This window comes from Phoenix dactylifera, chromosome 18 (genome assembly GCF_051530095.1).
Source record: "Phoenix dactylifera cultivar Ajwa chromosome 18, Ajwa_hap1_PhDact_Kaust_v1.1, whole genome shotgun sequence".
NCBI classification, from domain to species: domain Eukaryota; kingdom Viridiplantae; phylum Streptophyta; class Magnoliopsida; order Arecales; family Arecaceae; genus Phoenix; species Phoenix dactylifera.
In genome coordinates this window covers 4,012,164-4,038,632 of record NC_143207.1, presented here as the reverse complement: position 1 = coordinate 4,038,632, position 26,469 = coordinate 4,012,164, and the positions used below count along the sequence as shown (strand labels likewise).

Sequence of the window (26,469 nt, the reverse complement as noted above, 5' to 3'; positions counted from 1 at the left end):
TTTGTTTGTGCAGCAGACAAAGCAAACCAAAATGTATTAAAGATAAGCCATCTCAAAGCGTTGGTTAACAAGTACAGGCCCATTGTTCTCACATCATTCTACATCTATGGATACAAACAAGATGTCTAGGTGTCAGCCTTACAAAAACCATCCACAACCGTTCAAGTTAGATTACTGCACTTCTTAAAAGGAACAATGTCTCAGAAGGTTTAACATGTAAGCAAATCGACTTCTTGAGCCCCGTTGTTCAAAACATTCAAAATATTGATCTAGACTCTCTGCAACACAACAGAGTTGAATATAACTTGTAACTTAGTGCTAAAATCATATGATTTGTTTATTTTTCAGGATCCTCAAGGATATCTAGAGTTCTAGAGATTTGCATCAAGTCCCAGCCAGTCATAGAGTTTTCAGTACGAACAGGTTAAGCATGGCACTCTTGTGAAGATGTTGATCATGTACGCTTGGACACCAGAAATTCTGCCATCTCCAATATCCTGTAAGTACAGATATTTTCTACAGATCGTGGAAGCCTCCCAATTATTTACTATCAACCTGTTTTAATATTTTTGTTAAAACACAAGTTCATGTCTTCAGTTCACACTGCATATCTGCCAGTATCCTTGCACTGTTCTCAACAAGGAAATCAAAAAGTAGATACAGCTGCAGTTTCGCATAAAATTAGTTTGTAGATATTTACGAGCTTCTAGCACTCACATCTCAGCGGAGGTCACAATTGAATCACGATTGTTTGATGGAAGAACTGCCTTCTTGTCATCCTTCATTTCTGATCCAATGTGTCCTACCTGTGCAAGAAAGAAACTTGTCAGTATGTCAGTGAATTTAACCATCTATATATACGCTGCTCTGTAGAATTTCCTGATATTGCTGCAAACAGCCCACCTTCTCATCTGGATTGGAAGGATTCTGGGTACTCATTTTGAAGGTTGTAGAGACACTCCTCAGAGTACCCTGCAGATGTCAAAAATCAAGTGAATGTCTCAGGTCACGACAGAAACAGACCAACTGTTAACTAAATACCAAATTTCAAAATAAAATTACCATTTTTGCAGACAGAATTACAAAATTTGAATATAATGTGGATCTTAGTAGTAGGTTGAATGAAAATGATTTAATCACAGCACAAAAAAATAAGTATTAAGGACTTCTTTTGTATTGTTGTTTTTTGTTTTTCTGTTTCTCTAGAATTATCAAATAACACGAGGAGATTGATGTTGCAGATAACATATGTACAAATCTTTTTGCTATTCTTTGCTTTTATTTTCACTTTTTCAAAAAACAACAAATCTTTGCTACCAAAAGCTCTAAATATGTTACAAACAATTCGAAAATAAGGGTTTCATTATACATGTTTTTCAGTCTAGTTCATTTCTTGTATCTCTGAAAACAAAAACAGAAAACATAAGCAATACCAACAGGCCCTAAATTAGTTCCATTCATAACCACCTTAATAACCATGCACGAAACCCATTAATTATCCAACTTATACTCTACCTAACTTGTCTGCCTTCCCTAATTATTTCTCTGTTTTTATTTGGAAAGTTAGGTCCAATCCCATCAGAACTGCAAATGTCCCTTTTTCAGCCATTCAAGATGCAGGGCTAATACATAGCCAGCAGGAAACATTTTCCTTTGAACAATAACAAGATACAGACTAAATGGAGAAGAATATTTGAGATATCAAATAAGCACCTTCCTCAGTCCTCAGTAAAACGTGTGATGGGATGACCAGGACACCATGGAGGTAGATTAAAGACTAAGAGGTCTTCGTACAGTCAATGTGTAGAAAAAATGAGACACCATAAGCGATCACAGTTCTTTCTTGGGCAGTAAAAAGTTATTCAGATGGAACACTCACAAAATCTGGATCAAATAGATCTTGTGCAACATGAGACCCTCCCTGAAAAGCACTTGTTGTTCCACTCCCCTCCAACACAAAAACCTCACAAGTTCTATACTAAAGCATTCAACACTGTAGTCCTACCTTCTTTGATTTACCTGCACATGAAATTAGAGGATTCTTCCAGACTCTCTGGTCACTACCATATATTCCAAGTCAAGAGGCACATCTTCGCTTGAAGCTAAAGATTTGCTGCTTCAATTGGCACTCTTTGGGCTGAACAAATTTATTAACATTTTTTCTCTTCTTCATACTATCCTTATTTGTTCGGAATTTAATCTCACTCACAGCAAAGTAAGAATTATATTCCCTCCTCCTTCCATCCACCACCTTGTGCAACTCTGTATAAATGCACATAAATGTCAAATCGGTTTTTCATGCAATTAGTGAAATCTCTTCCTTTAAGAAGCTTGACCATATCCGATTCTTCTAACCCAGTACTTCACCATAATCTATAACAGCATCCTTCACATAGCAATCTTCTTGACTGTGCTAAAATCTGTCAATGACAGGAGGTCAAGCTTTCAAAAGCTTTGCGGTGGGTGGTTCGTCGATATTCATGGTTTTCACTTTATTCTGCTGCATAGCAGAGAACATGGTTATCCACGGTGAGCAAGCACATTTCTTGCTGGACAAGATGAGTAGCCAGGGTTTAACTAATACTGTTTATTTCCCCTCTGTGGGTGAATATGTTTTTCTTTTTTTTTTTAATCAATAATCTTTTACTGTATGCTAATCACTAGGCTTGTTGCACCACAGGCGTGTACAGTAAAGCCAATCTAATCTCTGAGACTCTTCGTTCGCTATAGATATTCTAATCCATAGAAAACCCAACTACAAAGCATGCATACCCATAGAACCAACATGCTATCATTTGTTAATTTGTATCAAAATAATCTAAGCATATTTATTAGAACTGAACCAGACAATGACCCAAACAAGGAGGATAACTGATTCACTGGTCCAATCGTCAGTTCAACCAGTTAGACTAAAAGCATAAAAACTAAATTAAAATAGTTATATTTATAACTTATAAGTATATTTTGTTATGATAATAGGATAAGTTGGTAGCATGTTTTAATGGTTAAGATACTTAAGCATCTTACAGTAGGTCCAGGTTCAATTTAGATCTTCTACTGATTTTATGATGCTCTTCTTTTTAAATAAAATGACCCAAGTCTGGGGTCTCTGAAACCTGCCAGATTGGCTGAGACACCCTAAATCCAGTCAAGTTAGTCAGGCTTCGGATCAAATGCAGATCCGGTCTTTTAAGTGACCCAAACTGGACGAAGGCAGGGTTCATTGGGTTTTTCATCAGATTAGCCTGTCTGGTCAGCGTCTAATAACTATGCATCTTAAAACTGAAGGGGGCAAAAATGGTTTCTTCCACCTCTCTTCTTCATGCTTCAAGTCACTCTACAGTCATTTTGGATTTTCGGCAATGTCTTATCCTTCCCTCTTTTATTTCCTTTTCAATTCCTTTCTTCCACAAGTTTCCCACATGAAAGATATTTCACTTTGGGTTTTCTGGACCTTATATCATTCCATGCTCTTATTCCTCCCTTTCATTCCAAAAGCACCCCCTGGGATGAAAAATTAGTAAGTCCATATACATCACATTCCCAAGTATCATTTGAGCCCAATGCTTGTTCCTCTTATATCCAGGTGGATGGCAATTTCAGAATCCATAGTTCCACTCAAGGCACAGTCTTGACTGAAACCAATATCAGCAATGACTTACATTTAATAAACATTTTTCTGAAAAAATAATAACAATGTTCTGCTTTCCGGAAGTCTCCCTACCAATCAAACCTGAGATTAGCTCATGAAAAGAAAACAGTGTATTCCTATTTTATTTGGCCACCTAATTGCTTCATAGTACCCATGCCAGAGGGAATGCTATAATGATTTTCAGAATTTTAGGGACCTAGATATTCTAAATATAGAAGTCTATATCTGGTGGGGAGCATCCCCCTCGCCCTCCTTTGCTGCCTAAGTACTGATCTATAATCAATAAGCATCTAAAACAATCTTGTGGTAGTGTGATAGCACTACTTTGTTTTTACGCAAAGCTTTAATTTCTTTTATTCTCTATTTTTTTTTTAGGAGTTTCATAGAGCTTGTGAAAAAGGAGAAAAGAAGAAAGAAATTCAAAAAAAAAAGGATGTAGCCATGGCTATATTATATATAATAAATAAGGGGTTATTGCTTGGTACAATAGTAAAATGTTTGGGCAGACAAGTGCAATGGTGTAAGTTCAAGTCTTGGAGCAGCCACTTTGGGTAAAAGAAATGCCATTGATTAGCATTGTCCCCAATTCACCCCTTCCAAGACCTCAGACTTTGGGATCGTAACTGGGTAACACACACACGCATACATACATACATGTATATGTATATATGTATATGCATGTACGTATATATAAACGTATGTATATGTATACGTATGTATATGTATGTATGTATGTATTTAAGTTTTCTTCCCATCCAACATGGTGCCCACTTTTCATTCCCTTCCTAATCCCAACCACGAATAACTAGTATGCCCTCACTCTCATATCCTTCTTTTCCATAAATCATCTCATGTTTAGTAACTATTTTTCGGAATTAATGTTGTAAAAATGGCTTCATGTTTATTAAATGTTTCTTGAAGTTCTTCTCAAAAAAATAGCTTTACTTAGGTCTTATTTTTGCTTTTGGGAAACTTTCTTTATTTCTTTTTTGTGTCTTTGTGGATGCATTTGGAAACTATGATTTCCTAAGAAAGTTGTGATCAATACATCTCATGTGTGTCTATTATGTTAATTAAATTATAGAAATTTGTTTGAAAAGGTGACCTCAACAAAATAACATCCATTGGTTACAATAATTATTTTGCTATCTGATGTTCTATTCTTCTTAATGGACTAATAGAGCAGGCGGTAACATGCTGAGTTGATTACGAGAAACTATTTAAGTGATATAAGCAACCAATTTAGTCATTTAAACTGCTAAAATTTTTATTAGGAAATATTCAAAGATCTTTAGTTGTTCACAATGCCCCTTCTCGAAGAAATTGCCGGTCCTGCAACTGTGCATGGACTTAGATGCAAGAATTGGATTCAAACACCAAGGCAAGTCTAAAACTTGAGAAAAGGAAAAAAAGATATACAATTCAACAAATGGTATTATTCATTTTCTAATAAAATTTCAAAACAAAAACATGGAAGATTTTTGGTCAAGGTGTTTCAATAAACATTTTTTGTACAGACACCAGCCCGAGATCTTCGATAAGGCACGTGTATAGTCGCAGACATAGGAGGGCAGCCCACCCGGTGACACTTTGGCTGGGTGATGGATTATGAGTGAAAGAGCTTATTTGTTGGGTATTTGGGTATTTTCCTCTGTGGAGGTATTTTGGGGATTTTCTCTTTCCATGTTGCCTATATAAAGGCTAGTAGGGCTTGTTAACATGTTGGTTGTTGAATGAAAGAAATTTTCTCCTATATTGTCTTTGTTGGTGGATTCCAACACCCCGTTGGTGGATTCCGTGGATTAGTTCTATTTTGAATATTGTGCTGCATCAACTTTAGTATCAGAGCCTCTGGCTTTGCCTCTATTGCCAAAGCCCTAGATCTCTTTTCTCTTCCCTCTCTCTCGGTTCTCACACAAAGAACAATAAAAAAAAAAGAAAACCACTTGTGCTTCTCCCTGTTCTTGATAACACCCACACGTCCCCTGTTCCTTCCACCAGTCACAATGACAACATTTCCAACATCAAAAAAACCCTTGCGCCAGTGATGGGGACATCAAAGCTGATCATCCGCCCGTCTAGTCCACCATTTTTATTTTGATTCTATTTTTATTTTATTTTTGGGCTTGTTTACATTTTTTTATTGTTATAGGGCTTTATTTGTATTATTTAGGGCTTTATTGGAAATTATTTTTGTGTAAAGGGTTGTGTGTTAATTTTCTTGTTTGGGCCCTATATATAGGGGACCCTCATTGTGGTTAGGGTTTAATGAAATAAATTAAAAATTTCTTTCCCCACGTCTCTTTTCCTCTCTCTCTTCCCTCTCCTTCCCTTCTTCCTTTCCCCTTCCTCTCTTCTTCTCCTCCTTTCTTCCTCCCTCTCTCCCCCGTTTTCTCTGATGTCGCCACAGCAGCCATCTCCCGTCTCAGTGCTGCATCAGCTTGGTATCAGAGCCCGTGCTTTGCCTCTGTGCCAAATCATCAGACCCTGGTATATGGCAGAGCAGCCTTCGATTCCACGTCCCTGGATGCCGCACGAGTTCTTCACTGTACCCATCGCGCCGCGAACGCCGAAGCATGTCGAAGGCCCACGCGCAACTCGCGTCGCCAAAAAGAGAGGGAGCATCACCTTCCTTCTCTCGTCTCTGCTCTCAAATCCACCGTAGCAGCCGCAGGCCACCACCACAGGAAAAGGAGTCCTCAGATCTGCTGTAGCAGTCACAGATCAACAGTGGCCACCGCTCTTAAGGAAGAGAGCCCATGACCACAAGCCGGAGTTGGTGACCGGTCGCCGGCTGCCACCACAGGCCACGGAGATTCGCCCGCAGCTGCCGGCACAAATTTCGGCGCGGCCTCCCGAAACTATCGGGAGGTTTAAAGTTGCTAACGGGTAAGATCCAGACCCGCTAGTTCTTTTTTTTTGGTTAACCCGGATCCGTTCCGAAAGAAAAAAAAAGAAAAGAAAAAAAAGAAGGAAAAAAAATTTCCGCTCCCGCACGTGTTGAGCCGCACGTTAAAAAAACATAAGAGGAAGTACGTGACCTGCACATGCTGTCCAAAAAAAAACTGCTTGCCTCTTTCTTCTCGATGAAGAGAAACCCTACTGTTAGGGTTCCACCACTGCTGCCGCCGTCGACGCCCCGCCGTTGCGCCGCCTCTCCATCCTCCGACGCCGCTCGCAGCGTCGTCCCCTCCACGCCGCTCCACTGCCGCTTCCCCCTTGCCGCCAACCGCCCGCGATCCACCGCCTTCGCCAACACCTCCCTCGCCCCGCCATCCTCAACCGCCCCTCCCACGTTCGAACCGCCACTGCTCCTCCGCCGCCCATCACCATCCGCTGCCCTCTCCCCTTCTATTTTTCCCCTCCTCTCGACCGCCTTTCATCTGAGAAGCAAAACCCCAACCTTCCTCTAGGGCCGTCGCGCCCTCTTCCCCCACTCGTCAAGCCTTCCCCTCCCTTCATCGTCCCTTGGCCTCCCCTCTTTCCTCTCATCATTTTCCCCTGCAACCCTTTTTCAGCCACATCTCCCCAGCGATAGCACCTCCCACACCCCGTCAAGTTCCACCCCTTTTGTCTTCTGGGTCCAGGTCTCAAACCCAAACCCACAACCCCCATTCGCATCCCGGTAGCCCAACCCACACGCCAGCTTCCTTGAGCACGGCCCAAGCCCAAGCGGCCGCAGGTTCGGGACCGCGCGCCCGCTTCCTTGAGTGCGGCCCAAGCCCAAGCGGCCGCATGCCTTTTCTCAAGCCCAAGCCAGCATATTGCTCTGGCCATTCCAAGAGCCCGAGAGCTCCACCTTGCCACAAATCCGGGTCCACAGCTCCAGCTAGCTCTCTGCACTGCGCCCGTCATCCTCTTCGCGTTCGAGACTCCACAACGGACGCTTCCAATTGACTGCATCCACAACGGGTAACAGGTTCTTCCTTCTTTAGGGCTTGTTTATCTAATTATATTCTAATTCTCTATATGATAGCCCCATTTTGAAAATTTACTTTGCTGTCAAACTTCAAAACCTAAAACATCTACTACCAAACGCATCCTATTTATCATCTAAATCTAGATGTTAAATTAGCACACCCTAGCGACAGGACGTTTCTCAACATCCTTCGATCATATTACTTTAGGATTAGAATTACTGTAATACGTGCTTGCAACCTAACTTCTTATAGTGATTAATTTCATACATTAATTCTGAAGTAATTGAAGTATAAATCGATAATATTTAATTGTAAGTTACTTTTGTGAAAGTTTGTTGATTTCTGAATTTATAATAGGTTGTATTAGTAGGTTGTTTTGCATCACATTTGGTCAGTTAGGTTTTATTAGTAACATTCCATTTCACATCATCAACTAGCGTTGTCATTGCATGCCAATCTGTAGCGGTAGGGAGTACCACTTCATTCAACCTAAAGCTCCCTTAGCTACCATGGATTCCGAAGCTCTACAAGTTCTTATGGAATAGTTCACTGCTATGCGAGCTGAAAATGAAAAATTCAAACGAGAGGTCCATGCGCTAGTGCAACACATTAGGACCCCCGAACTGCAAACCCCAATCGTAGCTCGACCTGAATTCGGTTTGGCCGCACCACCTGCAGGCCTTCCCCATCCTCCTAGAAACTAATAGCCTTCCGATTACCAGCACGATCTCGATGAAAGGCTACTGCGAACCGTAAGAGTAGATGCCCCTACCTTTGCTGGTCAACTAGAGCCAACTGTGTATCTTGATTGGAGAGCAGGCATGGACAACTATTTTGAGTGGTATGAGATGTCCAATAATCGCAAGGTGCAATTTGCTAAGATGAAGCTTATTGGGCAAGCTCACTGGTACTAGCATAATGTCGAACATATGCGTGAGATACAAAGGCTTCCTCGTATCACCATATGGAAGGATATGAAGAAAAAGTTGAATGAGAAGTATCTGCCATTTTCTTACCGACAATGTCTTATAGATAGGTGGCAGAAACTAACTCAAGGAACATCGACTGTCGCTGATTACATCGCACGATTTGAAGAGTTTCATATGAAGTGTGGTGTAATAGAAGAGGAGACTGTTACCCTCTCTAGGTTCCGGGCAGGACTCCGAGAGGAGATCCAGAAAGAACTTATCCTACGAGAGATTACCACTCTTAGCCAACCATACCAGTTGGCTCAAGATGTGGATAGTTTCTTACGGCCCCTTGTAGTGAGGCGTATCGACTCTTGACCCATGGCCTCAGGAGCCTGACCTAATCAAAATTATCTCCCGCAACCCATACCGCTTTCCAATCCTCCTAACCAGCCCGGTCCTAGCCAAGCACCGACTAGGGTATCCCCGATGCCTGTTCCAAACCCTTCAAATGATAAAGAAAAGGGCATATTAGGTCCCAACCCTCCTCAAAACCAAACCCAATGTTTTAGATATCAAAAGTTTGGCCATATAGCATCCCAATGTAATGCCAAAACCTACCTAATGACTGAACTAAAAGCTGCGACCCAAGAGAATGAGTATGTCGAAGAAGTCTATGAGCCAAACATCGAAGACTATGCAGAAGACTTTCAAGACGAACAGGCTAGATTAGAGCTTATCCAGACTGAACCACAAAAGGAGCTCACTGATCCAAATAACCAAAACCCTCGGCTTCATATGGTTAGATGCACCCTCGCCCAGACTAAAACTGAGCAAGATTGGCGTGGAACCTTCCTATTCTACACTCTCGTTAAGATCAATGGTAAAATGTGCAAAATCCTATTTGATAGCGGGAGTTGCATCAATGCCATTACGTCCGGTGTTGTCTCCCGCCTCGGCTTGAAATCTACCCATCCCAATCCGTATAAGGTAGCTTGGGTAGATAAGACATCCATTTCTGTGTCGAAAAGATGCCTCGTCCCGATTCAATTTCTATCTTATAAAGACGAAATCTGGTATGACTGCATTTCGATGGATGTAGGTCAAGTCATTCTGAGGAGACCTTGGCTATACGATATGGATATCACACTTCATGAACGTTCGAATTCGTGTAGCTTTATGTTCTAGGGTCGGAAAATTATACTGAACTCATTGCCTCCTAGAGAGCCCGCTCCTGAAAAGAAGAGTGCCACTTTGCAAAAAGATGAATCACTTCACATCATTACTTCAAAAGAGGTAATGAAGGATATCGAAAGCCAATCACCTATATTTGCCCTTGTGGCTAGAGTCATCAATGTGGAGTCGGACCTCGAGAATCCACCGGCAATAGTTTCCTTGCTGGAGGAGTTTCACTTTGTTTTCTCTAAGGATCTTCTGGATACACTTTCTTCGATGCGTGATATCCAGCACGCAATTGATCTCGTTTCTGGAGCATCCTTACCCAATCTTCCCCATCATAGGCTCAACCCAAACGAGCATAGTGAACTGAAACGTCAAGTTGACGAACTCCTCACACAAGGGTATGTTCGTGAGAGCCTGAGCCCCTGTGCTGTACCCGCACTCACCCCCAAGAAAGATGGTTCTTGGAGGATGTGCGTTGATAGCTGTGCCATCAATAAAATCAAGGTTAAGTATCCATTTTTCATCCTAGGCTGCACGACCTCTTAGATTTTATGTCTGGTGCTACGGTCTTTTTCAAGATCGACCTGAAGAGTGGATACCACCAGATTCGGATTCGTCCTGAGGATGAATAGAAAACTGCCTTTAAAACCAAAGATGGACTTTACGAATGGTTAGTTATGCCGTTTGGGTTAACAAATGCTCCCAGTACTTTTATGAAGGTGATGACAGATCTTTCGACCTTTCTTGAATAAATTTGTCGGTGTATATTTTGATGACATCCTCATATATAGTTAAACTCAATAGCTCCATCTCTCACACTTAAGGCAAGTTTGTGATGTCCTTAGGAGAGCTTTTTTGCAAATCCCAAGAAGTGTGCCTTCCTGACCGATCACGTCACTTTCTTAGGGTTCATAGTGTCTTCTAAAGGTGTTTCCGCTCATCCGGAGAAAGCGCGATAGTAGACTGGCCTGAGCCCAAGATCCTAGCGAAAGTACGTAGTTTTCATGGATTGGCTACTTCCTATCGCCGCTTCATTAGGAATTTTAGTTTGATAATGTCTTCCATTACGGATGCACGAAGAAAGGAGACTTTATCTGAACTAAATCGGCATCCCAAACATCTAATGAAATTAAGAAAAGGATGACCGAAGCTCCTATTTTGCGCCTTCCTGATTTCACAAAGATATTCAAGGTTGCATGTGATGCCTCTAACGTTGGCATAGGTGGCGTGTTAAGCCAAGAAGGTCACCTTGTCGCATTCTTTAGCGAAAAATTAAGCAACGGCAGGTTATGTTACTCCACCTATGATAAGAAATTCTATGCGGTAGTGCAAGCTTTGCGACATTGGCGACACTATTTGCTACCGCAAGAATTTGTATTGTATTCAGACCATGAGGCTTTAAAGCATCTCAACTCCTGAAAGAAACTGAACCATAGACATGGCCGATGGATCGAGTTTCTTCAAGCCTATACTTTTGTCTTGAAACATAAAGCTGAAGTTGAGAATAAAGCTGCTGATGCGCTCAGTCGACGGATCTTCCTCTTATCCGTGATAAGGGTTGAAGTAATTAGTTTTGAGAGGATCAAGGAACAATATACTACTTGTCCTGACTTTAGTAAAGTATACCTGACCCTACGAGATGGAGTAGAGAAAGAACAAAATGATTTATTCCTATATAGCGATTACCACTTTCGCTTCGACCGATTGTGCATCCCTTGAACCTCATAAGAGATTTTCTAGCATGGGAAATACATGTTAGACGACTCTCTAGACATTTCGGAAGAGACAACTATTGTTATGGTGGAGAGACGTTTTTTCTGGCCGAGTCTCAAGAGAGACATGGCCAAAATTATCGGTCAGTGCCGCACATATCATCTAGCCAAACAACGTAAACAGAACACTGGTCTTTACACTCCACTACCCGTTTCCGAGTATCCCTGGCCAGATATCAGTATGGATTTCGTGTTAGAGCTTCTACGTACTTCCACCAAACACGATTACATTTTTGTAGTTGTGGACTGATTTCTCAAGATGGCTCATTTTTTTTCCTATTCTAAGACTTATGATGCTTCTAGGATTGCAAAACTTTATTTTGACGAAGTCTTTAAACTCCATGGCCTCCCAAAATCTATTGTGCCCGATAGGGATGTAAAATTCATGAGTTACTTTTGAAAGACCCTTTAGCACATGATGGGCATCCAATTGAAATTTTCTTCTACCTATCACCCACAAACTGACGGCCAAACAGAAGTTAACCGTAGTCTAGAAAATCTTTTAAGATATCTGATAGGTGAGCAGCAAGGTTCGCCGTACCGGTACCGCACTAGTATAGGCGTACCGAGTGTCGGTACGGTACGGTACGCTCCGTACCGACCGTACCGATATACCGATACCGGTATCCATCGGTACGAGTACGGTACGCTCGGTACCGACCGGTACAACGAACCTTGGGTGAGCATGCTAGGACTTGGAATTTAGTGTTACCGACAGCTGAGTTTGCATATAATAGTTTGGTCAATATGTGCTTAGGCATGAGTCCCTTTGAAGTGGTGAATGGTTACAAACCTAGACAACTCATAGACCTGATTTTCATGTCTCATCAATATAAAGTCTCTGAGTCTGCACAATCATTTGCATCACATCTGCATTCATCGCATCAGAAAATCAGCAAACGTATTCACTCCAATAACTTAAAATATAAATCTCTTGCTGATTTGCACAGATGTTATAAAGAGTTGAATGTAGAAGATTACGTCATGGTGAAAATTAAACCTGAACGACTTCTTTCGGAAACGTTCAAAAAGTTGCAAGCTCATAGTGCGGAACCGTTCAAAGTCCTAAAGAAAATCAATTCGAATGCTTATGTTGTAGATCTTCCCAAAGACTATGGGATTAGTGCGGCATTTAATATTAAAAATTTAGTCCCATACAAAAAGACAACATTCATTCCTTCTGACCCCTTTGTTGATACACCCGCCTTTGTTGATCACCTTGACCCATTGCCTGCTGTTGAGCCTCCACGTCCAACATTTCATGCATGCAGAGAACACATAGAACATATATTAGATGAGTAGGTTATATCTACTAGGAGAGAAAGTTACCGGCGTTACATTATTCGGTGGAAAGGTCAACCCAAATCGGATGCGACGTGGATTTCGCGAGCTGAGTTGATGGGAACATCAGAGCTGGTCATCTGCTCGTCTAGTCCATTTTTATTTTGATTCTATTTTTGTTTTATTTTTGGGCTTGTTTACATTTTTTTATTGTTCTAGGGCTTTATTTGTGTTATTTTGGGCTTTATTGAAAATTATTTTTGGGTAAGGGGTTGTGTTAATTTTCTTGTTTGGGCCCTATATATATAGGGGACCCTCATTGTGATTAGGGTTTAATGAAGTGAATTAAGAATTTCTTTCCCCACGTCTCTTCTCCTCCTTTCCTCTCCTTCCCTTCTTCTCCTTCTTTCCCCTTCCTCTCTTCTTCTCCTCCTTTCTTCCTCCCCTGTTTTCTCTAATCTATCGCCACAACAGCCCTCTCCCGTCTCGGTGCTGCATCAGCAAGATCCTTCCCACCCATTGTCGTACCTGGCCCACCATCGCCATCAGTCGCCACCAGCAACGCCCGAACCACCGGTGAACATCCTCGCCGCCCACCACCGCCCAGTGAAGGCCCGAGCCCGCCGTCGGAGGCGCCACATCCCCAAGAAAATGCCGCCGCCCGAGGTTCCCTGCCTGTTATCGCCGCCCGTGGGTGTCGTGGTCGACTGTCGCCTGTCGCTGCAAGCCCGTCAACGACACCGCCACCGACCACAATCACTGCCTCCTCCCGTCAGTCGGATCTAAGGGGAGGCTATGTCCGGGCCGGCTTCAACCAAATCCAAGGAGCGGCCCACCCTCGAGTGCCACCGTTGCCCGGATCTAGGAGGTTCTCCCGTCGAGGAGCTTCGATCGAGCCGCAACGCCATGCCCGCCAAATTTCCAGCCTCCATCATCTTCGTCGACGAGCCCAACCGAGAGGACGGTCGAGGTCTTCACATCGTCGCCGCAGGCCGCCATGTCCTCGTCGTCGCCACAAGCCGGGGTCGTCGCCGTGGAAGCCGCCGCCGCCTCCTTCCCCCTCTCGATCCCTTTTCGCGAAGAAGATGAAGAAACCCTAACGGGTCCACTTAATGGGTAAGTTCTGATCTGTTACCCTCCTCTTTTAGCCCGAATCCATCAGCACAAAAAAAAAACACATTATTCGCATGTGATTTGCAAAAAAAAGAGAGGGAGCACGTGATTCGCACGTGACCGAAAAAAAAGAAAAGGAGGTGGTCTCACGTGACCCATAAGTCACGTGCGTGCCACTGTGTTTCTTCTCCTGCTCCCGAGCCCTCGCACGCTCCCGAGCCCTTTCCTTCTCCTGCCGCCACCACCTCCTCCGCGGCCGCTGCCGCCTCCGGCCATTCAGGTCGGCTCTCCAGTGGTCGTCATTGTCCTCCTGTTTCTGAGAATCCATCTCGATCTCCGTCCTCCTCCCCACTTCGAAAAGCTCACATCTTTTCCCTTTCCTTCTCCCGAGCCCTTACCTTCTCCTCGCCACCCTCCGCCAAGGCTCCATCTCCCTCCGTCGCAGCCCCGCCTCCCCAACCTGCGGCCCTACTTGCACTCCCCACACTCTCCACCACTTCGCTCCTCCACCATTTTCCCTCCTCGCCACCATTGTTTTCTCCCCCGCGCCACCTTCTCTTCAATTTCCCCGCCGCCAGTCTACTCTCTCCTTTTTTGTCCGTGGGCCCATCAGGCCTGAGCCGCAACCCCGAAAGTCCACCATAAGATCAACCGAATTCTTTTGGTCCAGCCCACAAGTTGCTGAAAGCAGGTCCCCAAGCTTTGACAAGTCGACTCACCGCATTTTGGTCGTCACCCTCCACCAGGCCAGTGATGGGAGCATTCAGCCATTCTTGGTTCGTTGGAGAGGACGACCAAAGTCCGACTATACTTGGATCCCGCGCGAGGAGCTACAGCAGATCGACCCGGACTTGTTGGAGTGCTACCAGGGCTACACTGAGCCGCTTTCATCGAGGTCGACTTCTTTCCATCCGGAGAGAGTTGGTGCAGACACCACCAGATCTTTTGGAGCACCACCAGAGCCGCCCGCTGTCCCACTCGATGGGGTCAAGTTTCTCCCACCTCGAGAGAGTTGGTGCGGACACCAGCCCTAAATCTTCGATCAGGCACATGTATAGTCGCAGACACAGGAAGGCAGCCCACCCGGTGACACTTTGGCTGGGTGATGGATTGTGAGTGAGAGCTTATTTGTTGGGTATTTGGGTTTTTTTCTCTGTGGGGGTATTTTGGGGATTTGCTCTTTCCATGTTGCCTATGTAAAGGCTAGTAGGGCTTGTTAACATGTTGGTTGTTGAATGAAAAAAATTTCTCTTATATTGTCTTTGTTGGTGGATTCCAACACCCCGTTGGTGGATTCCGCGGGTTATTTTGAATATTATGCTGCATCAACTTTCCTTGTTTAAAATCCAAAAATAGGTTAAAGATAAAACAAAAGTCCATTCACATAGTTATTTTAAAATTGACATCCTTAACTAAGTACTAAAAACAATAAAGCCTTCTTCCAAAATCACTATGGTGGGATCCAACAACTTGTTAGGAAGGCCAACTATCTGCTGATCTCTAAAACTGACAACTATATAATATCATATGTCTATATTTCTAATATTACATTAAAACAAGTTGAGCATGATGTGTGGTAAAACCAAAAAAAATAGATTGGGAAGCAGGTGTAATAATAGAGGAGCTATAGGAGTTGCGGAAACTAAGAACAAAGTGATGAAAAATCGATTGAGATAGTATGAACCTATGCAACGAAGATATGAGGAGACAGCAACAAAGAGAGATGGCTCTAATTTGTGGAGAGAGATTGTAAGCAATGATATGAAGAAACTTAAAATAACATCAGAGCTAGCCTTAAATAAAAATACTTTGAAAATGAGAATCCATAAAACCATAATCCAAATAGTTAGGAAAATTCTGAATGGTTATGGTTATAGTTTTGGTCTAGAATTCTGGCTCTTATCCAATATGAAGATAAGTATTTGACATGTTCTACGGGGTGAATGTGAGAGTCCAAGTAACATAATCTAATTGGCACCTTTCTTGGATGAATTTGATTTAGCACCCCTACCCTAGAAGCACAGGCCTATCAAAGAACTCATATATTAGAACAACCCACTTCATAGAGTCGGCCGCTATGCTAGCATGGGGAACAACTACACCTTGGCCGAACCGACTCCCCAAGATTATATAGCAAACTAAACAAACATCAGCTCCTAAGGCCCCTTCAACTCAACCAAATCCATTGTCTTCTCCGAGGCCCCAAGACAACAAAGGAAGACCTCAACTTTTAGATCTACGTTACTCTTTTCTACTTTTCTTAGGTGAGAGAGGAATAGATGGCATGTTAAGGACAGCTCCATTGTCAAGACTTGTGTATTCCTTGCCCAAATTCATATTGTTCCTTTCTCCTGCTTGTCCTATCAACATTGCTCTAGCTTGTAGAGGACAAAATGGATTCATCACCATACCTTTAATGGTAAAATGATAATAACCCCATGGTCGCAGGCTTGCAATTTAGATATGTATTTGGCCTCTAGTCCTACTTGACCCAAAACTCTCTAGATCAACCTCTATATAGTCCGGCAAATTCACTGACACAAGTGCAAGCATACAATGATGTTCTTTTGGCTGTCTGCTTATCAAGATATAGAGGATTTCTGATGACGCTTGCTATCCTACCTAGCATTCTATTTGTGTAGATGTAGTTCAATCTAGATGTTCTCACCTAGACTAGAATTACATCAAGAATGCTCTTCTTTAGCTCCAGCCATTGTCTCCAATTACTGATGACCATGGACCCATAAGGATGGACTACCTCTCAGAAAATCATCCAGATCATCTAACGTATTCAGAAATATGACACCCAGCCTCAAACCCCTGATCTTGATATCATATCATGCTGACCCTTAAATCCCTAATTTATCATGATGTAGTTCTAAATGTAATTAAACTAGTCCTCACCTTAATCTCCAATTCCTCTTGATGTATTTGTAAACGAAGTTAAACTAGTGCTCATTCCAGATGTATAGACTTCAGGACTGCAACATTCTGAATACCTTTCTTATCATCTCATCGTAAAGATGCTCTTCATGCATCTCAAAGAGATGGAAGAAAGAAGTCAATTATCATCTCCTAGAGTTTCACATGAATCTCTTGACTATAAAAATACTAGACCAGGGCAGAAAAGAATGCTCACCCACACATCTGGATACTTCTTGAGGATGCACTCTGCCTGCCCATCCCAGATACTGTGCACCAAAATATGTATCATAACGGGTGTGCTCATAAACCAAAGTACTTCCATTATTCAAGAATTAAGCTGGAGGATCCTTTTTGAATTTAAAGCCTACCAAACCTTACTTTGGGATCATTTTTTAATGGACATGTCTAACCATTAAATCATCCACTAAATGATACTTCTGCTAGAGAGTGTGTAATGACTCAGTCTTAAACGATATACATTCATCTTTGCAAATATGAGCTATGCCGTCAAATAAAATGAAAGGTAGTCATCATGATGATTGCTCTACATGTAATGATTAAAAGATTAGTGATGTTATGGGGGTTTTTGAAACCAAGTTGAATGGTAAACCATTGGAGACATCCTATAGAGAGTTCAAATCTCCATGGAGAACCCCATGTGGACGATAAAAAATAAAAAGTAATGTGCTAGAACAATATAAGTTGATCAAATAATGACATATCAGTGCTGACTTTGATACATAATTTAATGAAGTTAAAAAATGATAAAATATGATGATAATCACACAAGGCATCCTGAAGAGAGTTCAAATCTTCTTGGAGAACACCATGTGGATGATCACAAAGAGAAAGAGAAGTGCTACAACTAAGGTAAGGTGATCAAATAATGACACAATAGTGGCAGTTTTGATAGATAAGAAGTTAATGAAGTCAAACAAATGACAAAATATGATGATACCCAAAAAACAATAATACCAGTTAATAATCAAATGAAGAATAAAAAGGTTCCTATCCACAGTTTTAGTCAATCAAGAAACACCAAATGGAGGAATGAAGGATACATGCACCATCCACTTGTTCAAGGTCATTGATATATGATATAGTGCTCGCCTTTGCTGAGTTTGAAACAAATTTACTAGTAGAAATTTGTAAGTGTTTAATGATGATACTTTCAAAATTAGTTTTTAGTCAAAAAGTAGGCATACAAGCAAAGTCGGTTGTACCACTATACCGTATTGTACCATACCAATAAGGTACAAGTATCGTATCAATGAAGGTTCGTCGTTTCGATGTCGGACCCTATACCGATGACACACTAACATTGTATCAGTATGGAATCTTTTTGGCATAACAAATGTCGGTACACCTTCCGTACCAGGTACCGATACCGAACCAATATAGTACGGTATGCTCTATACCGTGCAGTTCGGACCAGTATGGCGAACCATGGTATCAATGTTCGCTAATCCATACCAATCTGAACCAAATGGAACCAACCCGTACCACCCGGTACGACATGGATTTAAGTGGTACCGTGGTTGAGAATCGGAAAAGGTATTAGAAGCCTGGCTCGATATAGGACATGTACTGTACCATTTCGAACCAGTAACATACTGGTATGGTTCTCGGTACCGATTTTGTATACCTTGCACAAAAGGCTACAATCAACCATGTGATGGAGGTAAAAGTCTTTAAATCAAGATAAAGCCATACTAATATTGACAAAAAATTTGCACAAACCTTGTTTGCCCACATTAATCCACAAGCATTGCAAAGAGACCTTGGACCAGCTGGTCCACGACGCATTGCTGGTGTCATTTTCTCACTAATGCCACAGTTTTGGCAACTGCAAAAACCACATAGACATTAAGCAGCAAACAAGAAGCAAGCAAGAAATCAAATAAAGCCATTAAATTCTTTCATGTGAAGTCACAAGGATTATTTTAGATTCTTTCATGTGAATTCACTAGGAGGAATATTATCAACAAGTAATCTTACAAGCCAGCAAAAACATGAGGAAAAACTTACTTCTTTGTTTCTCGAGGATTATCATCATAACTAAAGTTTTGAGCAGGATCACAACTTGAAGAGGCTGATGCCTCATCCTCAGGATTGGCCTTCCCAGCAAACTGCCCCTTCCGGCGCTTCATCCTGACAAGAACAATCTTACAAATGATAAATACAACATGGCCATGAAGGCAAAGATCAATAAAAGTCATTGAAAATTGTTAGTTTTGTAGCCTGTAACCTTGTGCCTTGTGAGTGTTGAACATTGTAGCATATTCTCTCTGCATTTTTTGCATCTGCTTTATGAATGCATTATGGAATGTTTGCATGAGTTCAATAATGCAAGAAAACACTTTTGGGAAGCTCCATTTTCAAGACTAATACAAGAGAGTGTCTGAACTGCTTTTAGATCTTAAAATGCAAGGATTTGGCACCCATGTTATATGACAAAGAGAGGATAGAACGATGGGGCCTTTCTGAAGATGATATCCAACTTGAAATATTATTTAAAATTTAGAAATTCCTCAGGGACCCTACTGAAAGAGACAGGATCCCTTACTATGTGGTTCCATCAGTCATGTCAGCTCACTGTGACAAGACCTGATCAGGTGATCTACGTCTATAACTCTGTAACATACATGCACCACAAAAGAAGATGTTACAGGCAAAGGGACCCAACAAAATTCTGGAATCTACATCAAATGAAGAAAGCCTCAAAGGCCTCCTTGCAAAGCCTTTTCTTATTTGTTTTGAGCAGTGGCTAGCTTGTCCTCCGTACATTATCATTGTAGCATGGAATCATCAAAACATCCTCTTCATCATCAAACCCACACCAGTGAGCTATTGCCTAATACACCAACAACTTAAACCTTGCTATGCACTAGAAATGTTTTCAGATTCCAAGGTTGTAACATGACATCCCTCAAGGAGCTTGAACCTGGCCACAACCTTCTCATTTTAAGCGAATAGCAAAGGTTTTTTATTCAAACATTACTTTTTCTCTGGACTGTAGACATTAAGACATACATAGCCTCTTCTCCCTCATGACCTTCAGGCCACCATTATCCTGATCTAAAACTAATTCAGTTCTTTCAAGTGGGTGGAATTCTCATCTTCAATTAGATAATTATTTTCCCATCATTAGCCAGTTTTTTGAGTTTTGACTTCTATGGATCCACATACCATTTTGTCGAAACCAGATGGCATACTGAACTTCAAGCTTTGTCACCCCAGACTTCCTAGGGTTTAGTTCGTCATTTGCCACCTTCAAGATGACATACTAATCTTATGTGCATAATCCTATCTAATTCAGATGTCAAAAGTGTTTCACACAGCATATATCTAGTTTCTGACATCGCTTCTTGACCCAAAATGTCTTTTGACTGCCATTGAGAGATTTATTTTGGGGATTTTGCAAAAGTAGGTTGGTTGTTTTTGCAAAAATCCCCATTATCTTTTACCATTCGACCCATATTATCTTGACTATCAATATTGTTAATTCATTGGTGGATCTACTTCTTTACATTCTTATGGCAAGGGTTGCAAATAGCTCGGCTCAACCCATGGCATGACCTCATTTTGACCAGTGAGTCCTGGACTGACTTGATTTTTAAACCCATGGGTCAGGTCTGGGTCAAGAAGAAGACCTATTTGACAAATCAGATTTAGTCTAGGTCATATCTTTCTTACATGAACCAAACCGGACCCAATCCATGGATTAACTAGGTCTAAAGTAGATCAAATAGAGCAAAAGGATTCGTGCAGCAGAGCCCAACTAGTTTGGATTAAGGCTTAGTTGAGCCGAGTAGAATAGTAGAAAAATGGAGTTTAATTAAATAAGATAAGGATATCAGATGGAGTCAAACCAAGAGCAAGTGAAATCATGGAAAAAGATTTCAGAACAAGAGTAATACTAAAGGATGAAGGATCCAAGAACTAAGATTTCTGAGAACAAGAATTCTTAAACTTAGATAGTAATTCGTGTGAAACCCACTTTACAACCTTTCTCGAAAAAAACAATTATATGGGAGTTCCTTAAGCAAATCAAAAGCACGTTCCAAAATAAAACAAAATGGAAGCTATTCTAACCATTGGAAACTCATATTTCCAGCTCTTTATTCTTTCATTAATTGAATCAATAAGAAAAAACCTTTATATGACTTCTACAAAACAAGCTACTATGTAACAATATTTCCGTTTTCATTTTTAAGTATCCATATTAGCCTTATGTGTCATATCTTTTTCCACAAAGAAACATAGAAAACATGATAATCATGGTTTAAACTTTAAAGTTCTACTGTTCCCCACCAAGTCATTTTAGAAGCACTCATTGAAAACACGAGCTTTGATTTAGACCTAATGGAGAATCAGCATGTCTCAAAGCAGACAATCCTAATTGCTATCATATGATTGATCACATAATGGCAATGTTGTTGGCATAAATCAATTACTTGGAAAAAGTTATCTAACTCCCACAATTTATTCAAATTAAGTGCAAAAATATCTTCGAAGAAAGTGTACCAATTTGAGCCGCTCAACATCTCCTCTACTGTATGGACCAAGGTCCGCCGATCCAATACCGGAAGTCGTATCGGCCAACAACAGGTTCAGTATGGTACGGATCTGGACCATGTTGTTTCGAGGCATATCGAAAATAGAGAGGGAGAGAGGGCGAAAAGGAGAGGGACAGGGAGGAAGGAGACAGAGAGAGAGAGAGGGGGGCTTACTAGTGAATCTCCTCTAGGTGGCTCTTTCAGATTTAGCAAAGTGAGCGAACAATGAAGCGGCATCGAAAAAGAGCAAGTGACCAGACGAAGAAGTGGAGGGCCAAGGGCTCTCTTGAACCATTGCAAGTAGGGATGGGGGCTCTTGATCACGGCGCCGGGGGGGGGGGGGGGGGGGGGGGGGGGGGTTCGCGGGGGGATGTGCTCTCGAACCATCGAAAATATCAAACCAGGGGTAGGGGAGGGGTTTGATAATTGAAACTACCTGAACTGTTGAACCATCCTAACTTGGCGTCGATTTAGATAAGTTCAACAATCGCTAGTATGGACTATATCGCACTATTTCATAAATAAAAGTGCAAATTGGAGTGGACCAGTTCTACAATGGCCTATCTACAAGATTTGTTAGATCTAAAATTTTGATTCATATTTGAATTCAAACTGAAAATCTAAAATTTCAGAACAAATTGCAGAAAATCTGCTTGTAACGAACATAGAGATGCTCCAGAGATGAAGAACAAGTCTTTCCCGAGGTTACTCAGCCAAAAGTTGATAAAAAGAAATTAAAGTGGAAGAGGAACAAAGAAAAGTCTGAAACCTTATTACATCACTGCAATAATAATATTAATACACTTTTGTTTGTGTTTTAAAAATACAAGAAACACCCGACCTAATTCAAGGACAATAAGACTCCTAACAAATAATAATGGAACCCAGGACCTCACCCAAAAAGGCTACTAGAAGTTATTCATTTGGGTTTTTTGGCCCTATATAAGGACCTAAGATCTGCACAGTGCATAGCCAATGTGGAACTAAACATATACCTGCATGGGTCCTCATATACTCTCCACATTTATGCCCTAGATCAATTCAAATTCTACCAAAAGTACTACAAATCCAATCACAAGCACCGCGATCATCTCATAGTCAGTCCAAATGGGCCCATGTTGCAGTGTCCCCAATTCCACATAGGCCATGGACCAGATCTACTCTAATACTATTTGTAACAATCCAAAATCTCACCCAAAAAGGCTAGCTAGAAAGTGTTTTTTGTTTTTCTTGGTCTTGTATATAAGTACCCAACATCTACCTAGTGCATAGCCAACATAGGACTAAACACACTTTTGCATGGGTCCTTATACATATGGTAGAGAGTAAAAAAGAAAAAAAGAAGTGGATGGATGGCTTGGCATAACCTTCTGGCATCCTACTCCTTTCTTTCTTTCCTCTTCTATTACTTTTCCTTCTGTTCTTTTCTTTTTTTACACCACCTAAAAGGAACTAGGCATCCTCTCTAGTCCATATGGATTTTAGGAGAGCAGACTGCTTCCACCTCCCTTCTTTTCTTATCGTGGAGACCCAATAAAATGGTTAGACCCTCTCTTGCTGCATTGGATTGGCAAGTCATAGACATGTCAAAAATAAAACAAAAACAAAAAATAAAAATAAAAGGACTGCAGTGAGATCTAATCTCAATTTTCATTAAGCCAGACATCTAAAATAATCAAAAAAAATTTCTAAACACCTAAATTCAGACTCAGATCCAAAATAACTGAAAAAAAGGAAAGCTAACCAAAATCGCATTAAATCAACTTAGAAACCTATCACTCCGGAGGTTTTATTTGAGAGAACCACGTGTCTGTCCTTTCTCCTTTGCACTATTTCCTTTTTTCTGATTTTATAGGCTGCACCCACTCCCGTTGTGTGTGAGTCGCCGTTGTACCAAAAAAAAAAAAAAAAATGCTCGACCTTCAAACTTAATTGCATCACAAACCATAAAATTACAAGCCATGTGAATCACTTTGTAGAATTCCTTAAAATTGGCCAAGATGACTTATTTTTATTCCCCAATTTTGCAGATCTTGTGTTCCTCTCACTAAGCAATAACCTTGGTTTCCTGACAGATTTCTTTAATGAGGTAACCATGCAAATAGGCATTCTTCACAACCAATTTGTATAGAGGCCAGATTAGATTAGTGAAAAATTGAAATAACAAACCTAATTTAGAAAGTTATATACTAGAAAAGCTATCATCATCCAAATTTATCTTTCCTAAGTACTCCTTTTCACTTCCACTTAAGGCATTGATAAGTCAGATAGTTTTCACAAAGAGATAGTTGAACATAGGAAAATACAGACTCCATGCAGCGAAACCCTGTGGATACCTGAGAGCTACCTCCTTGCGGACATTGTATCGAATTTTCTTATCAAAACATCTCTCCTTTCTCTTCTCTCTAAATCTAATCAGCGAAGCAATCCTCTTTGCTGGCATAGTTGTGTGCTGTCAAATATCATCCAAAACTGATTTAGAAATAGCAAATAAAGCCATAACAAGCAAAAGCATACAATTCAACCAGAACATTAGTACCCTATCATCCTGCAGAAAGGGTAGTGCCATGCCAGCTAGAACAGGCATTTCACATCCTCCCAATAGTAACAATACAGCTTGCACCTGCAGCATAAACATGTTACTCAAGAAGCATATCTTCAAAAAGTTGCAAGTAGAAGGTAGGCAGACTGCTGCTCAATGGCAGCAGACTTACGAAGCATTATTAATACACAAAATCATGCACAAACAAAATATTCCAAGCAATGTTCACCATATTGGAGCATACCATTCGGTACTGGGTGTCTCGTACCATAGAAGTACTAAACCAAGACTCAGTACGAGGGATGTACTGAGTCTCGTTACACCGAACCGACTTCCGTATCGAGTATTACTAACACTGTACTAACATGGTACCAATACAATGTATGGTACCAAGATGGCAAACCTTGGTTCCTTACTTTAGTTGCCTTATCATTTTAGAAAGTGGGCTCCAATTTTTGTTTTAGTTGTTAATTAGTAGTTCTAAACTGTTAAGGAAGAGCACCAGACAAAGAACTGAATGACTAATTAAATTACTTAATGATTTAGAAGTCAAAACTAAAAATATTAGAAAACTTACTGAGGTTTCCACGGTTCAAGAATAAAGCAAATTAGAGTCTGAAAAGGGTTGCAAACATTTAATGAAAGAGCTATCAAAATCATGGTTCTGTTAATCCATCCAGATAGAGTCATCATCATTCTAGCAGTTATTTGCTCAGTCAAGCCTTTGGCTGGATTAGAGTAAAATTGCGGTTGTTATACGAGTCACTTTTTTAACTGAAATAATGGATAATAACAGTAAAATAGTGGAGCATTGTAATGATGTCACTACTCATATGATTAATTTTTTTTTTCAACTAACCTAAAGATTTAAATTTAAAGCTATACTATCTATTCTACTAATAAAAGGAAACTTCCAAGCAGTCTGCTAAGGTGTCGTACATCACCATAAAACATTCATAGCACATATCAAATTTTAGATCTAATTTAAAGAATAGTGAAAAAGTAGAAAATCCATTACTATTGTAATACAGTAGCAGTCCAAACAGGAAAAGGGACAACCAACAACTTTTTGTCAGTGCCCATTGTGCATCCAAATAAAGTAGAAGGAACCTCTGGAACCATTACAGTGGTCTTTATTATGCTAATGGCTGTTATTAACAAGAATATAGATGGTGATTTTCACCCAACTTTGACTTGCTTGCAATTTTTCCCTTGTTTGTTTTATAGTTCCAAGCTTCCGAGAGTCCCAGGGTTAGTTCTATGTCTTTGTGACCCACAGATATTCCTTCTGTTGCCACTTCTTGCATGATAAAATGATGATTGTTTTGTTCAGCTGCTGCCCATCTCCTCCAAACAATACATGGAATCATAGTAATGCCATAGAAACACATAACTTTCTGGTGTTCATTTTGTGTGACCAACAAGGGAAACTTCTGAATCCACCTAGCATGCAGGGTCCAGTAGCATGTTAATTCACTACCATTTAGAGTCTAAATCTCCCTATCTTGACCAATACATGTAGTTCGTACTGTAAATAATATTTAGGAATGCATTTGAATGCAAATCCAGAAAACATTTCTTCTTTATTTCCCGTTAATTGCGTTAACCTTCATTATATTCATGTTGGAACTTGAAAAGTAAAAGCCACCCATTCCATTGGAACTACCAAACGCACCAACAATTTAATGCAGGACAAAAAAAAAGTAATTAACATATTTCCAACGATAAAATGTTTGCAAAAAATAAATATAAACCTAAATATTAAGTGAATAAGATGTGGAGGATTACGAACCTTTTCGGGTGAGACGGATTCGAAGACGTAGACCTCTCCTTGGTAGAGGAGCGTGAGCTGGTTCGAGGTGGGGCTCACCAGAGGCACCGCCGCATCGACGCCGTCGTCGTGATTCATGGGCAAGTCGGCCGCCGTGGTCGACATGGGCAAGTCGGCCGCCGCGGGCTTGTCGACCACGGCGGCCGTGCCGACGGGGATCTCCTGCTTCTCAAGCGCTGCTGGGTCGCTGGCCGGCGGTACATCCTGGCCGTCCGTTGGATGTGCCCTCTTATCGACCTCCGGCATCGTTAAGAGCGGTGGCAAAGAGGAGCCCAAAAAGAGTGGGGTGGGCGGGGGGGGGGGGGTGGGGGGTGCAGGGGACCCCTGCTGGCTGAGTGGTGACCGAATCACAGCCGTTTGTCTCGCCCGGATATAGACGATTACGATGATGATGATGTCCTCAGTCCCACTTCGAAGGCCTGATTTAGTTGATGGCCACGTGTGATGCGTTCGGCTCTTGATCTCTTCTGGGACCGAAAATGGTTAGGACGAAAGATGGATGTATCTATATTTATATCCATATATTTCAATGAATACTACTGCAGATATAAATATTAAATAAATATAAAAATTAATATTTATATTTATTTTAAAAGAATAGAAATAGAAATCGTAATTAAGAATATTTATATTTATTATAAACGGATATGGATCCAAATACAAATATAAATGAGATAATGTTTTAGATATTAATCAAATTTGAGCAAAATTTAATGATGAAAACTAACAATAATGATATGATCATAAAAGAATATTCAATTAAAAAATTATAATTTTAACAAAT

The 26,469-nt window shown here is 41.0% G+C and overlaps 1 protein-coding gene across 2 annotated transcripts; it reads right to left on the bottom strand.

Annotated features, from left to right (window-relative positions):
• LOC103696109 (GATA transcription factor 19-like) lies at positions 1 to 26,019 on the bottom strand. Of its 2 annotated transcripts, XM_008777638.5 has the most exons (8): positions 25,647 to 26,019; positions 23,852 to 23,935; positions 23,649 to 23,764; positions 18,782 to 18,904; positions 18,494 to 18,599; positions 904 to 972; positions 718 to 806; positions 1 to 555 (listed from the first exon to the last, which is right to left on the bottom strand). In XM_008777638.5, the coding sequence occupies exons 1-8, from the start codon at positions 25,929 to 25,931 to the stop codon at positions 411 to 413; spliced, it is 1,017 nt and encodes a 338-aa protein (XP_008775860.3). In that variant the 5' UTR covers positions 25,932 to 26,019; the 3' UTR covers positions 1 to 410. The 2 variants fall into 2 exon arrangements, with proteins under 2 accessions (XP_008775860.3, XP_089784506.1); XM_089928380.1 differs by lacking the exon at positions 23,852 to 23,935 and having other exon boundaries at positions 209 to 555; positions 25,647 to 25,975.
• Between the last annotated feature and the right edge of the window lie 450 nt (positions 26,020 to 26,469).

Coding starts and splice junctions, on each gene's coding strand:
- LOC103696109 (XM_008777638.5), bottom strand. CDS start 25,931: ATGCCGGAGGTCGATAAGAGGGCACATCCAACGGACGGCCAGGATGTA. Junction 23,765..23,851: donor CCTTTCTGCAGGATGATAGG/GTACTAATGTTC, acceptor GATATTTGACAG/CACACAACTATGCCAGCAAA. Junction 807..903: donor CTTCCAATCCAGATGAGAAG/GTGGGCTGTTTG, acceptor TTTCTTGCACAG/GTAGGACACATTGGATCAGA.